The sequence below is a fragment of the Sebastes umbrosus genome, chromosome 14 (assembly GCF_015220745.1).
Source record: "Sebastes umbrosus isolate fSebUmb1 chromosome 14, fSebUmb1.pri, whole genome shotgun sequence".
Taxonomy (NCBI): domain Eukaryota; kingdom Metazoa; phylum Chordata; class Actinopteri; order Perciformes; family Sebastidae; genus Sebastes; species Sebastes umbrosus.
Genome location: NC_051282.1, coordinates 11,015,707 through 11,028,412, shown reverse-complemented (window position 1 = coordinate 11,028,412; position 12,706 = coordinate 11,015,707). Strand labels below are relative to the sequence as shown.

Below are 12,706 nucleotides of genomic sequence, written 5' to 3'. Positions count from 1 at the left end.
AGAGAGAGAGAGAGAGAAAGAGAGAGGGGGAGAAAGAGAGAGAGAGAGAGAAAGAGAGAGAGAGAAAGAGAGAGAATTTCTTCAGCCAATCAGAGGTCTCCTAGCCTTCATCCGTGCTGCTCCTTTAAGAGCAGTATCTTTTTCTTTTTTTTCTCTCTCAGCTTCATACAAGGAGCTCTTTAAGTCCCGGTACCGACACACAGAGCACGCATTCATACCAGGGCAGCGCGAGCGAGGGGGCTCGGGAGCGAGCGTCACTTTGGAACACTCGGGAACTCTCAGGATTCTCGTTCTAGAACCGACGACCTCCTTTTCTCATTACTGAAGTAAGAAGCTCAGCATTTACATCTCTTTCCTCTCTTCTGCTGCTGCTGCTGCTGGCTGCTCTCACTACTCTCTCTCTCTGCGATTGCACTGTTTCTTCTAGTATGGATTGTATAGAAGAAGAAACCCGACTCAGAATTAGAGATTTCATTTTATGATCAAATAACTTTGCCATGATAATCTATAACAACTCTAGAAGTTTGGTTTTTAGACTGTTCCAAACTGACTGGTTTGTTCTTTAATGTTTAATGTTCTATTCTAGACCTGAATGTTAACCATTCAGGTCTAGAATAGAATAGAATAGAATAGAATAGAATAGAATAGAAAGCTTTATTGTCATTGTATTAAATACAACGAGATTCACAGTTGCCACTTCTTCTGGTCAGTGCTTTAAAACAAATACTTGACAAGACTAAACGAGGCAGATAAAACATATGATCACACATATATATATATATATATATATATATATAGTTAATCATCATTTGTTTGGACAGTCTTTCTTGACACAATTTTAAAATTCAAGCTTTTTCTGTTCTACTAAGTGGAAATAGAATTGCTCAAATAGTTTACTAAAGAAGGGAGACGTTTTTTAGAAGTTGTTAGAAACTATGAAACAACTATAAAAGGACATTATTGATAAAGTATCCTCGACTTTTGTGCAGATGGAGAAAAAAAAAAAGCCTGAATAATTTCCTTGATTTAATTGCATCTTGTGCTGTTTTTTTTTTTTCTATATTTACTTTTGTTTTGGAGCTGTGTGGACTAGATGCCAGTTGAAAGATGAGCTATTGTAAAACTAATTGAAAAAAAAAAAAAAGTTTCCAAACAAGCAAATTAAGGCCAACTCACTGGCAAGTCGAGCGTCGATAATGAGTTCACATAGCCGGAATTCATTACTCACAGTAAATGCGATCAGTGATGATAATTAATAACAAGCATGATGTGTTTGAAGGGTGTGTCGAAAAAACAATTTAAATATTACATACGATCAGATAATAAATCAAATGGTACAATGATGGGCAGCGGATAGACGACTCTCTGTTGAGCTCATTATTCGCTTGTTTGCTCCTAATTTGAGGCGCTATCCGCTAAAAAAACAACGCTTTAAAATCAATTATAACTCGGTCAAGTGATAAGAAGATTGCTCTTTTCCTTTCTGTCATAAGAGTGACATTATAAGCAAACGGCGCGTGGTGAAAACACGTGCGCAACGAGGCGTTTGGTGCCTTTTACGCACGACGTTTACGCATCGTTTCTCTCCTGATGAGAGTCTGTGAAGTGGCCTTGCAGACCAGGTGGCAGGCGAATATCATTACCAATGCATTATCACCGGACAGACAGATGGTGAAGCTTTACATGCTGGACATGGATACGATCCACTCTGATGTTAATTTTGGAACACGTCAAAAACTTGTATTAAGATCCACACGACACACAGTCTGTAATTGAACTCGGCCAATATATTATCAGAAAGGCATATGAGTGATTCTATAATTAGGGGTACATCTCATGTCCATGGGCTGGGCTGGACTGAGGCAAAAAATCAGCCCTGGCATTTTGGCCCACACCGGCCCTACCACAGGTGATTTGTGTTGTGTGTACCACGTTTTGTTGAAGGCTCTGTTCGAGGAAATCCCTTCAAATGTGGTTGTTTTGCATACTTGCCAACCTTGAGACCTCAAAAATAGGGAGGATTTCAAAACTAAAGGTCTGTGGGTCCTCCCCTAGAAAAATCTGAGTTTCAGAGACTTTGTTTCCTGAATTCTGGTGACTTTAAAACAATGAAAATAACAAAATAATAAGTACACTGCAACAGCATTTTAAAATGAAATGAAAATGAATAGAAAAATGAATAATTCGCCCCTCTGTCATAAACTAATGTCCATCAGTTATAATTCATTTGTCGCCGGTGCTGTCCCTTTTTTTGGATTATACATGCTATACAGTGCCAGAAACAGGTTAAAAGCACAGAGCGATTGGGCCAGCCCAGTGTCAATTAAGAGAAAGAAATGGGCCGATTTACATGTTTTATGGGCCAAAAAAAAGAAGAAGACATACGTCGGCCCAAAAGGACGTCTGCCCACTGGGGAAAACGCCCGGTATGCAAAGATGGCCAGTCCAGCCCTGGATGTTAATTAAAAGCTATAGTTTTCGGAACACGTCAAACTTTAATTAAGATCCACAAGACACACAATCAATAATGAAACTCGGCCTATAGATTATCAGAATCGCATATATTAATTCACTTATACTTAGTGTGTTAGGATAAACGGGTCCTGATCCTCAGAAATATAAACTAGGAATACATAATATTCAACAGGACTGTAAAAAGTCAGGTTATAGAGAGGGGTGATTGTGTGTGTGTGTGTTTTCACAACAAACTACATCATCTCTGTCACATGACAGGACAAGTTTGTAACATTTTGACTGCCCTTCTGTGTGGGTTTCTTCTTTGGAGTCTTTTTTTTTAAGTTGTAGCAAATTAGTTCCAGAAAGGCATATATTAATTCACTTATACTTAGTGTCAAGATCCACACGACACACAATCAATAATTGACCTCGGCTTATATATATTATCAGAAAAGGCATATGAGTGATTCTATAATTAGGGGTACATGTCTTGTCCATGGGCTGTATTGATCAATTTTACTAAATATTCACTTCAAGCAATGGTCAATTTTATATCAGGGCACATTTCTCTTTCATTTAATACAAAAAAAGTCAACATAGGTCCCATCATTTATTTATTTTGCAAAAAAATGCATATTCTATACTGTTAATTTGCTGTTTTTGTGCTGTCCGATTTGCTAAATGTTAGGTTTTGCTCTTCAGATTAACATTAAAATACATGTTTTTGTTATTTAAAATAACTGGGCAATTATTTGTTCAAAATAATCACTATAATATGAGAAAGGTGTTTTAAAAGCTATTTGGCTCACTAGTATAAGTGAATTAATATATATATTAATTCACTTATACTAGTTTCTTAGGATGAACTTTAAAAAGTGGTGAACCTTTTTCTCAAACATAAAGAGGAGGTAACCTGAGTGTTAAACATGTATATATCCCCCTCTACTTAACCCACACATGAACACACAGACTGTTAAATTGACAAGCTATTTCATAATGTCACTGGACGTGAGCGAGCTGGCTAATTTTCCTGCAACATGACACCTGGGTATAGAAAACAAACCAGCTGGCTGTGTCAGTGTGTTGCTGCTGTTTCACAGGAAGTTCACTGATTTAGGACGTTCAATTTCGTGGCATGGGTGTTGATTTAATGCACAAAACAAGGACACATTTTGCTCCAGTCCGCAGATAGACCTGCCCCTGTTTAACAAACACACTGTGTCTAATTCACACACGCACACTGGGTTTATGTTTCCAGCGCCATGCAGGCCATGTTTATCCAAGAAGTGCAGGAGTATAAATCCGAGGTCTGTGCTGCTGAAGGCCTCGTATCATTCCAACACTTTCTCTCCAGGGAGCTTGGAATAACTGCTAAACCTTAAACAGTGAGGTGTGTTTGGGGCTATACAGGAGCTGGACTAAATAAGCCTACATCCTTATTTTATGACTGAACTTTATGCAGATACAATTTAAGGATAGAAAAAACTCAATGAAGATTCTGTCCCATTCTGGCCAATCTTAACCTTTTTGATAAAAGCGTTATTAAAGGTCCCATATTGTAAAAAGTGAGATTTTCATGTCTTTTATATTATAAAGCAGGTTTAAGTGTTATATAAGTACTATGAAAGTATCAAAACACTCAATCCATGGAGAAAATACACACAGCCCGTTATCAGGAACTGTGCGTTTGAAACCAGCCGTTAGGATTTCTGACCATTTGTGATGTCACATATCTACAATATTCAGACCATTTCACAGCTTTTAACGTAAACATACTAAATGTGTCCCAGTTTATTTCCTGTTGCAGTGTATGTAAATAACATCAGCCGACAGGAAGTACACATGGACCCAAACTGTTGCCGAGCAACGCAATTTCGTTGCCATTCCGTTGAAATGCACTAAAACGGAGCGTTTCAGACAGAGCATGAATACAGGTATATTCAGTCAGACAGTATGAGAAAAATAATGTGTTTTTTGAACATTACAGCATGTAAACATGTTCTAGTAGAAACCCAAAATACAGAAATGAACCTGAAAATGAGCATGATATGGGACCTTTAAGTTCCATAATGAGGCCTGTGTAAATAACACAAGGGACACCAGTGAGACTTTGGCTCACTTTTGTTTCTCACATTTGAACGGAGTCATTTTAGTCTTGCCCTCCATGAAAATGTCTCCAATCCTCGTGACGTTTAAAAGAAATCCCTTGAGGCTCTTCTCAAATCTGTATTGAGTGTTGCTTGATAAGAGTGAAAGGTGGAAGCAATGGGGACACAGCCCACAAAGGGACTATTGAGAAAGAATTGGGGTGGGGCTATATGCTTTTAGGGCCAGTCTTTTAAGGTTTTATTACTGTGATGGAAGAAGACATTTTGCAGAAATCAAGCGTGAGGTTCTTGACTTGGCCTTCATGTACTAAAACACTATAACAGCACCTCCACCCTAAAAGTGACCCTGAAGTTCTTTCTTTTTTTTAAACTTGGGTTGAACATCATGAGCATCCATACAGAATTCAACAAACAATACAACACTTAACAAATTCAGCGAACAGTACAACATTTAACAAAAACAGTTGTCAGGGGCAGTCAAACATGTATATATATTCTCCAACAACACGTCTCATGTTACATGTAAATGATCCATTTTTCCCAGTTCTTGTCAAAGATATTGCTTTTCATTTTTAGTTGGTACGTCGGTATTTCCATTGAAAAAAATATGGACAATCACAAACTAGTGATCTTTCCCCTTAGGTTCTGCTTTACACCAGTTTCTTGTTATAGCTTTTTTTTGCTGGCTATAAGCAGATTTTTTGCCAGATATCTATCTGCTCTATGCACAACCTCTCCAATATTCCCTATAGGTACATTACAGCACAATTGTCTGGAATAGCATATCCCATAATGTCATTGAAGTTCTTTCTTACTGTTTTCTCATCTATACCTCTGGCTTGTTGTTGAACTGAGGTTCCTCATCATTCTGCTATTTCAGGTCCTATCTGTTGGATTTCCACCGCGGGGTCAAACGGAGGAGAGAGTGAAGGAAGGTGGAAAGTCAGGAGGGAAGTCAGTGAGAGCGTGGTGAGTTTGGGCGCAGACAGCTGTGCGTTAGCAGGTAAACTGGGGTCCAAGGTGCGCACTGAGCCGCCTATGATACCAACAACACGGATGGAAAGAACTTTAATGTGGAACCCTCACAGAGTTTTGCAACGGAGGCTGAGAGTAGAGACAGACTGGCAGTTCATATTATAAACTTGAAGGAGGCCAGCAGGACAGATCAGACATATCAGCAGTCAGCCGACACTCCGTGCATCACTCAACTGTAGGGAGAAACAGCAACAAGGACCCGGACAGGTAGAGCTGAGCATTTAGGAACACACCTTACGCATCCTCTGCTGCACCTGGAGGCTCGTGTGTGTGTGTGTGTGTGTGTGGGAAGATGTCCAGAGAGGAGCAGCAGAGCTTCTCGGAGGTTGAGCTCAGTCCCGGGATGTCGGACGACAGTCGCTCCCTGTCACCGGGGCATTCTTCCGGTGCCACCGGCGGGGGGGACTCGCCTCTCAGCGGGCAGCAGCAGCAGCCGCCGCAGCTGGCGGGTCTGGACGACTCGACGGCGGGCGGCTCGTCCATCAAATCCGAAGACGAGGACGACCGTTTCCCCGCAGGGATCCGGGACGCGGTGAGCCAGGTGCTCAACTGCTACGACTGGACCCTCGTGCCCATGCCCGTGCGCGTCAACTCCGGAAGCAAGAACAAGCCGCACGTGAAGAGGCCCATGAACGCCTTCATGGTGTGGGCGCAGGCGGCGCGGAGGAAACTGGCCGACCAACACCCGCACCTGCACAACGCGGAGCTCAGCAAGACCCTGGGGAAGCTCTGGAGGTGAGGATGCTTCACTTCATGTGGATAGTTGAGAAGCTAATAGTAAAATTACTGTGATGTTCAGATGATGCTCACACAAAAATGTGCAGACAGCAGGGGTGTACAGCCCAATTAGGACTGGGTCTGAAGAGGGTTTCAGCAAAAAGAAGCAACAGCCTACAGCACTAAAGCAGCATACAACATTAACATGTGGAGAATACATCTATAGATAAGGGCCAGGGTTTATTTCTAGGGTGGGGGGTTAGGGGATTAGGATAGGACAAAGGTCAGTGTCAAGGTCAAGCCTGAGAGTTTCAAGAATAAATGCAACTGGGAAAAGCAGTCTTGTTGTTCTGGGTATTTCCAGAACAACTTTCAAAAGAAGTATCACCTCAATCAGCTGATCTCTTGCACCAATTCTGATTATGATGAACAAGCTTCTTCCTTTTTCCCCTGATCATTTGGTTCAAGTCAAGTTATTATTTTCTCATGAACAAAGACATAATTGAGACATGAGAAAATGTAGCAAGACAACAGTCCCTCACATGAGCTGATCTTTATATTTTCAGCTAAATGTGTTTGCTGTAATTGAGTTGTACTGTATATGAACGTGATTTTTAGGAAATTGACCTAATACGCTGCCAAACTCTCTCACTACACACTTTTAGATGTGTTGAGAAGTATTTGTATGTGTTTACTGCGAGTGTATCGCAGTCACATGTTCCTGAATCCAGGCTAATTTCATACACTGTTCTACTGGCCATGTAGCTGGAGTAAATGGCTCCTGAGGGAATCAGCGAGTGCTTTCACAACCTTTTAACTCATATTTAAAGTACAGGTTTTCAACCCTCAAATTTAAAAGGTATTGCAAGACTTTCCATGTCGTTTAAATTTTGAAATTTGAATCTTTTACTGTGTGTGATTACATGCTTGAGCGTTGGGCTGGTTGTCAACACCGCTGCCTCTTGATCACAGAAACCCCTGAGGTTCTTTAAGTTTATAGTTCCGTCAGACCATCCGTCTATTTTCTCACAAAGAACGTTCGCTATATGCTGACAAGAAGGTCAGAAAGGTTAATTCCAATAACCTTGTGAGGACCGAACATTAATTCGATGAAGACTTGACCTTGGGCTCAGGCATGATTGGTTAATTGGCCCAGAAATACGATGAGTAGGGAGGCTGAGGAAGGTCAGGAGTTTCTCATGCCATTCCTGCCAGTAGCAGTTTCATGTTTGCAGACAGGATGCATCTGCATTATTCCATTACTGTCCAGCAGTCAAAGGCCCCTGGCAGGCGTGACATTAGACGCAGCTGGGCAGACGTAGAGAATGAAGCATGACGTATTAATATGCACTGGAAATTGATCAAACTTATTACTGAAAAGTACGTTGCTGAGCATATCGCTGTTATCTGTGAAAGATCATTTTGACCCATATACTGTGTTGATATTCTTTTACATCCATTAATCCAGATCCTTGGCTTCCTCCAGAGTATGAAGCCACAAAGAATTCATCCTAATGTGTATTTTTTTTAGTATTCATGTTATCACTTTCTCAGATGACTTCCATTTCCCTAAAAGAAAAATTACCAAAATTTCTACACACTTTTCACATTATCTTGTAGAAAATAAGCAGAACAGTGTGGCTTAATTGTTATTGAGTGCTGAGACTTTTCATCATACCTTAAACAAAGCTAAGCAAAGCTTTTGTTTTTATCCAAGGCTTCTCAATGAGGGCGACAAGCGACCCTTCATCGAGGAGGCAGAGAGGCTGCGGAAGCAGCACAAGAAGGACTATCCTGACTACAAATACCAGCCACGACGCCGCAAAAGTGGAAAGCCTGGTTCTGGGTCAGGAAGTGAGGCCGATGGCCATTCGGAGGGTGAGGTCGGCCAACCCCACTACAAGGGCCTCCAACTGGATGTGGCCCTCAGTAGGGGAGCTGGGTCCCCTCTGGCAGATGGGCACCACCCTCATGCTGCAGGTGGGCTTTCAGGCTCCCAGCCACTCCCTCACTGACACCATCACACTGTTAGATTAGTCTGGATACAACTGTGTGGCACACAGATACATAATTGGTTGAGTCGGCAAAGAAAACTACTGTAACTACATGTTTTCTTGTGTCTCTACAGGTCACAGTCCTCCCACACCTCCCACCACTCCCAAGACGGAGCCTCAGTCTGGGAAGGTTGGGGATGGAAAGCGGGAGGGTGCTGGGAATGGGGGCTCACGTGGTGCAATGGGTGCAGAGGGAAGCTCAGGTGCTCCGGGATCTGGTAAACCTCACATCGACTTTGGTAATGTGGACATTGGTGAGATGAGCCACGAGGTGATGGCTAACATGGAGCCTTTTGATGTCAACGAGTTTGACCAGTACCTTCCCCCCAATGGACACCCGGGGGTTGGGCAGAGTGCTGGGGGAGCCGCTGCAACAGCTTCTCCGGCCTCTCCGTACACCTACGGGATCTCCTCAGCTCTGGCAGCGGCCAGTGGACACTCAGCAGCCTGGCTCTCCAAGCAGCAGCAGCAACCGCCGCTGCAACATCACGGCCCCCCTCTGGGCTCAGATCCCTCCAAGGCCCAGATCAAGAGCGAGGTCGGGGGTACTGGGGGTCACTTTGCAGAGGCAGTCTCAGTAGGTTCCCATGTCACCTACACCCCCCTCAGCCTTCCTCACTACAGTTCTGCCTTCCCCTCACTGGCCTCCAGGGCTCAGTTTGCTGAATATGCTGACCACCAGGCCTCAGGGTCCTACTACGCTCACTCCGGCCAGGCCTCGGGGTTATACTCTGCCTTCTCTTACATGGGGCCCTCCCAGAGGCCCCTGTACACTGCCATCTCTGACCCAGCCAACGTGCCGCAGTCACACAGCCCCACCCACTGGGAACAGCCCATCTACACGACTCTGTCGCGGCCATGACAGACAACGAGACCAGAGGGCACTGGTGCAGGTTCAGCCCCCATGTCAGACCCAAGGAGCAGCAGCAGCAACAACAGTGTTGGTGGTGAAAGTGGTCTGGGCTGGGGGGAGTGGGCAGGCACTGGGGGAGTCGGCAGGGGAGGCAGGAGGGGTGAAACCCCGTTCTGCCCCTGCCCCGATGCAGGAATGCCGCCACAGCCCAAGGATGAGCTTGGAGCGTGGTGCTTTTGAAGCGTGGTTGATTATTTGGGGCTCTCGGTGTAGTAGTCAGAGAATGTATTACTTTACACCCATCGCAGAGTTCCAGGTTAGACTCACAGCAGCCAAGCCTCTGGCGCTCCAAACAACACAATTGGCAATGTTCATAGTGGTAAAGGATCATGTCAGTTTTGTGCATCAGAGGAGGCACCTTGTAGTCTACACCCCTCTCCCACAAGCCAAAAAGGGGTCAGAAGCAACAGAGACCATGGTACACATTGAGAATTGGCAAGACTTCGATCTGTATTGTGAAGGGTGTGACTGAGATGGAGCCAAATTCATGAATATGAAATGGGGTTTTTTTTTGTACCAGAAGAATGGAGTGTGAAACTATTTGGCTGTGGCCCATTCACTTCTCAGGCAAGATTGACCTTTTATCAAAGAGATGTTAGTTTCGTATTGCTTGTGGAAATCAATACAACAATTACTGATATCATTCTGAGGCACATTTGTCCCTATATTCAATAGGGACAAATTATGATGCTGTGTTCACTTAAAATGCCATTTGTACACACAATGGACGTGCATGGAAGTAAAATGCCATAAAACTATGTTGAGGTTTTGTTAAGTGAAATGTATATTTAGTCAAAAAACTATTTCTACGAGGACTATTATCAGGATAGTTTGTACAATGTACTTGAAATTAAAAATGTATGTTTATTGATGCATACAGATTTGAGATATTTGTTAAACGACCAAAGTTTTGAGACCAAAACTTAAGAGAAAAGAAACTGATTTTACAGACATTTCTCCCAACGTGACACTCAAAACTACCTTACATTTTGTAGCTAATTAGTTTCCTCTTAGCTGTCAACATGTTTCCAATGTGACTTATTGTAAAAGCCTTAAAAACATCTTGGTGTCAAAAGCTACTTTTGCCTTTTTTCACAATGGCACTGATGAGTGTGATGATTTTTCGTTCGAGTATTTGACGCAATCATGAAGAACATTCATGAAAAAAGACAATTCTATTTATACTTGCATAATCCATTTCTGTTGACCATGGTCGCAATTAGGGATGCATGATATATATCGGGCCAATAATGGGAAATTTATGTTATGTATTATTCCGATAACTAAATTATAGCCAATAAATAAAGCTGATAATACGAAGCCAAATAGCTTTCATTAACTTAACAAGTGCAGCAACTCCGATAGAGTAGGGCAGTATGCACATTCAAAATTGGTTTGCGATCCGCCAATAAACACAGAAGAAGAAGAAGAACAAACAGCATGCTGACTAGAGAGACAAACATGTCGTTACCGTTGTGGACGTTTTTCCACAGTTTCAGAAGAAGACCACACAATTGCAATTTGCAATACAAGTTTTTCGATGTACTTTATTAGAAAAAAATAAATGAACAACACGGTCATCGGTATCGGCCATGAGAAGCAGGTAATTATCGTATCGGTCATGTTAAGCAGGTAATTATTGGTATCTTATGAGAAGCAGGTAATTACCGGTTATCGCTATCGGCTTGAGAAGCAGGTAATTATTGCTTATGTTATCTGTATCGGCCATTAGAAGCAGGTAATTATCGGTCATCGGTATTGACCATGAGATGCAGGTACTTATCGGCATCAGCCACGAGAAACAGGTGATTACCGGTTATCTATCAGTATCGGCCATGAGAAACAGGTAATTATCATATCGGTCATGTGAGGCAGGTAATTATTGATTTTGTTATCGGTATCAGCCATGAGAAGCAGGTAATTATCGGTAGACTTATCGGTATCGGCCATGAGAAGCAGGTAATTATCGGTAATCTTATCGGTATCGGCCATGAGAAGCAGGTAATTATCGGTTATTTTATCGGTATCGGCCATGTGAAGCATGTAATTATCGGTAATCTTATCGGTATCGGCCATGAGAAGCAGGTAATTATCGGTTATTTTATCGGTATCGGCCATGTGAAGCATGTAATTATCGGTAATCTTATCGGTATCGGCCATGAGAAGCAGGTAATTATCGGTAATCTTATCGGTATCGGCCATTTGAAGCGGGTATTGTTGGTAATCTTATCGGTATCGGCCATGTGAAGCAGGTAATTATCGGTAATCTTATCGGTATTGGCCATGTGAAGCATGTAATTATCGGTAATCCTATCGGTATCGGCCATGAGAAGCTGGTAATTATCGATTATCAGTATCCTTATCGTGCATCCCTAGTCGCAGTGTGTCAAAAAATGCATGATAGAAGCTTTTTCATTGTTTTAACAATTGACTGTATTAATATTGTTAAATGCTTTTTGCCATTATTATTTTCACTGAAAATCTGCACCACTGTCTTTTCTTTACCTTTGTGTGTCTTTCAAAATATGTATCGAATATTCAATGTGAAATGTCAGATCTTGCGATTGTAGTTGTGTACAGTAAATGTTTTTTAAAAACAACATTGTTTCAATGTGGGAGATGCCAATACTGAGAAACAGTTGCCAGAGATTGTGCGAGTAAAGCTTCCAGGAGATGATACATTTTAACGCAGCCTAATATTAAATATAAAATGTGCCTGGCCCTTAATAATACCTGCAACTCACACATGAAACAGAGAAGTATTTTATCTTAAATCATGTTTGTTTCTTTCCCAATTTTTGGACTATTAGTTAATTAGATTTTTCATGTTGTGTCTTTTTCCTCATCTTGATAGTTTACTGTTTCTCCACATGTAATTTCTATCCCTCATCTCCTTAACACAACTGTATTTTAAGTATCTTATTCTTCATTTTGGAAAGTGAAAAAAAAATCAAAAACAAATGAATTTACTATGCTTTGTTTTTATGTATATCACTCAAATATTCTTTATCACTATGGACACGGATCCGAACCATATGCATGCAGCACTGCTTGTTAAAGCCCATTTCTATTTAACCATTTACCTCCAGCACAAGAGGCAAAGCTCATTTTACATCCTTGTTGTGTGAAAATATGCGTTATGTTGCTATGAATTTAACATTTCTTATTTATATTTGTTTTTATGTTTGTGTGCGCTGTTAGTTGTTTCTCTCCATTATGAGGACGACCTTTGACTGTTACTGCCATTTTAGTATTTCATAATTTCCATTCTTGTATAACTGTTGCCAGCACTGCACAGCAACATGACTTCTAAATAACCGCAATAGCGAAAGCCTAAACATGTGATGATGATGACTAATGACCTTTTACGCTCACTTGAAATAAAGCTCTATTATTTCTGCTTTGATACATATCTGCCTCTT

The 12,706-nt window shown here is 41.7% G+C and overlaps 1 protein-coding gene across 5 annotated transcripts; it reads left to right on the top strand.

The window, feature by feature from the left end:
• The first annotated feature begins 204 nt into the window (after window positions 1–204).
• Window positions 205–12,694, top strand: sox10 (SRY-box transcription factor 10). Of its 5 annotated transcripts, none has more exons than XM_037792678.1 (6): window positions 205–326; window positions 5,446–6,335; window positions 8,035–8,297; window positions 8,446–10,916; window positions 10,981–11,022; window positions 11,454–12,694. In XM_037792678.1, the coding sequence occupies exons 2-4, from the start codon at window positions 5,893–5,895 to the stop codon at window positions 9,231–9,233; spliced, it is 1,494 nt and encodes a 497-aa protein (XP_037648606.1). In that variant the 5' UTR covers window positions 205–326; window positions 5,446–5,892; the 3' UTR covers window positions 9,234–10,916; window positions 10,981–11,022; window positions 11,454–12,694. The 5 variants fall into 5 exon arrangements, with proteins under 5 accessions (XP_037648606.1, XP_037648605.1, XP_037648607.1 ...); XM_037792677.1 differs by having other exon boundaries at window positions 10,981–11,201; window positions 11,286–12,694; XM_037792679.1 differs by lacking the exon at window positions 10,981–11,022.
• Window positions 12,695–12,706: the final 12 nt, after the last annotated feature.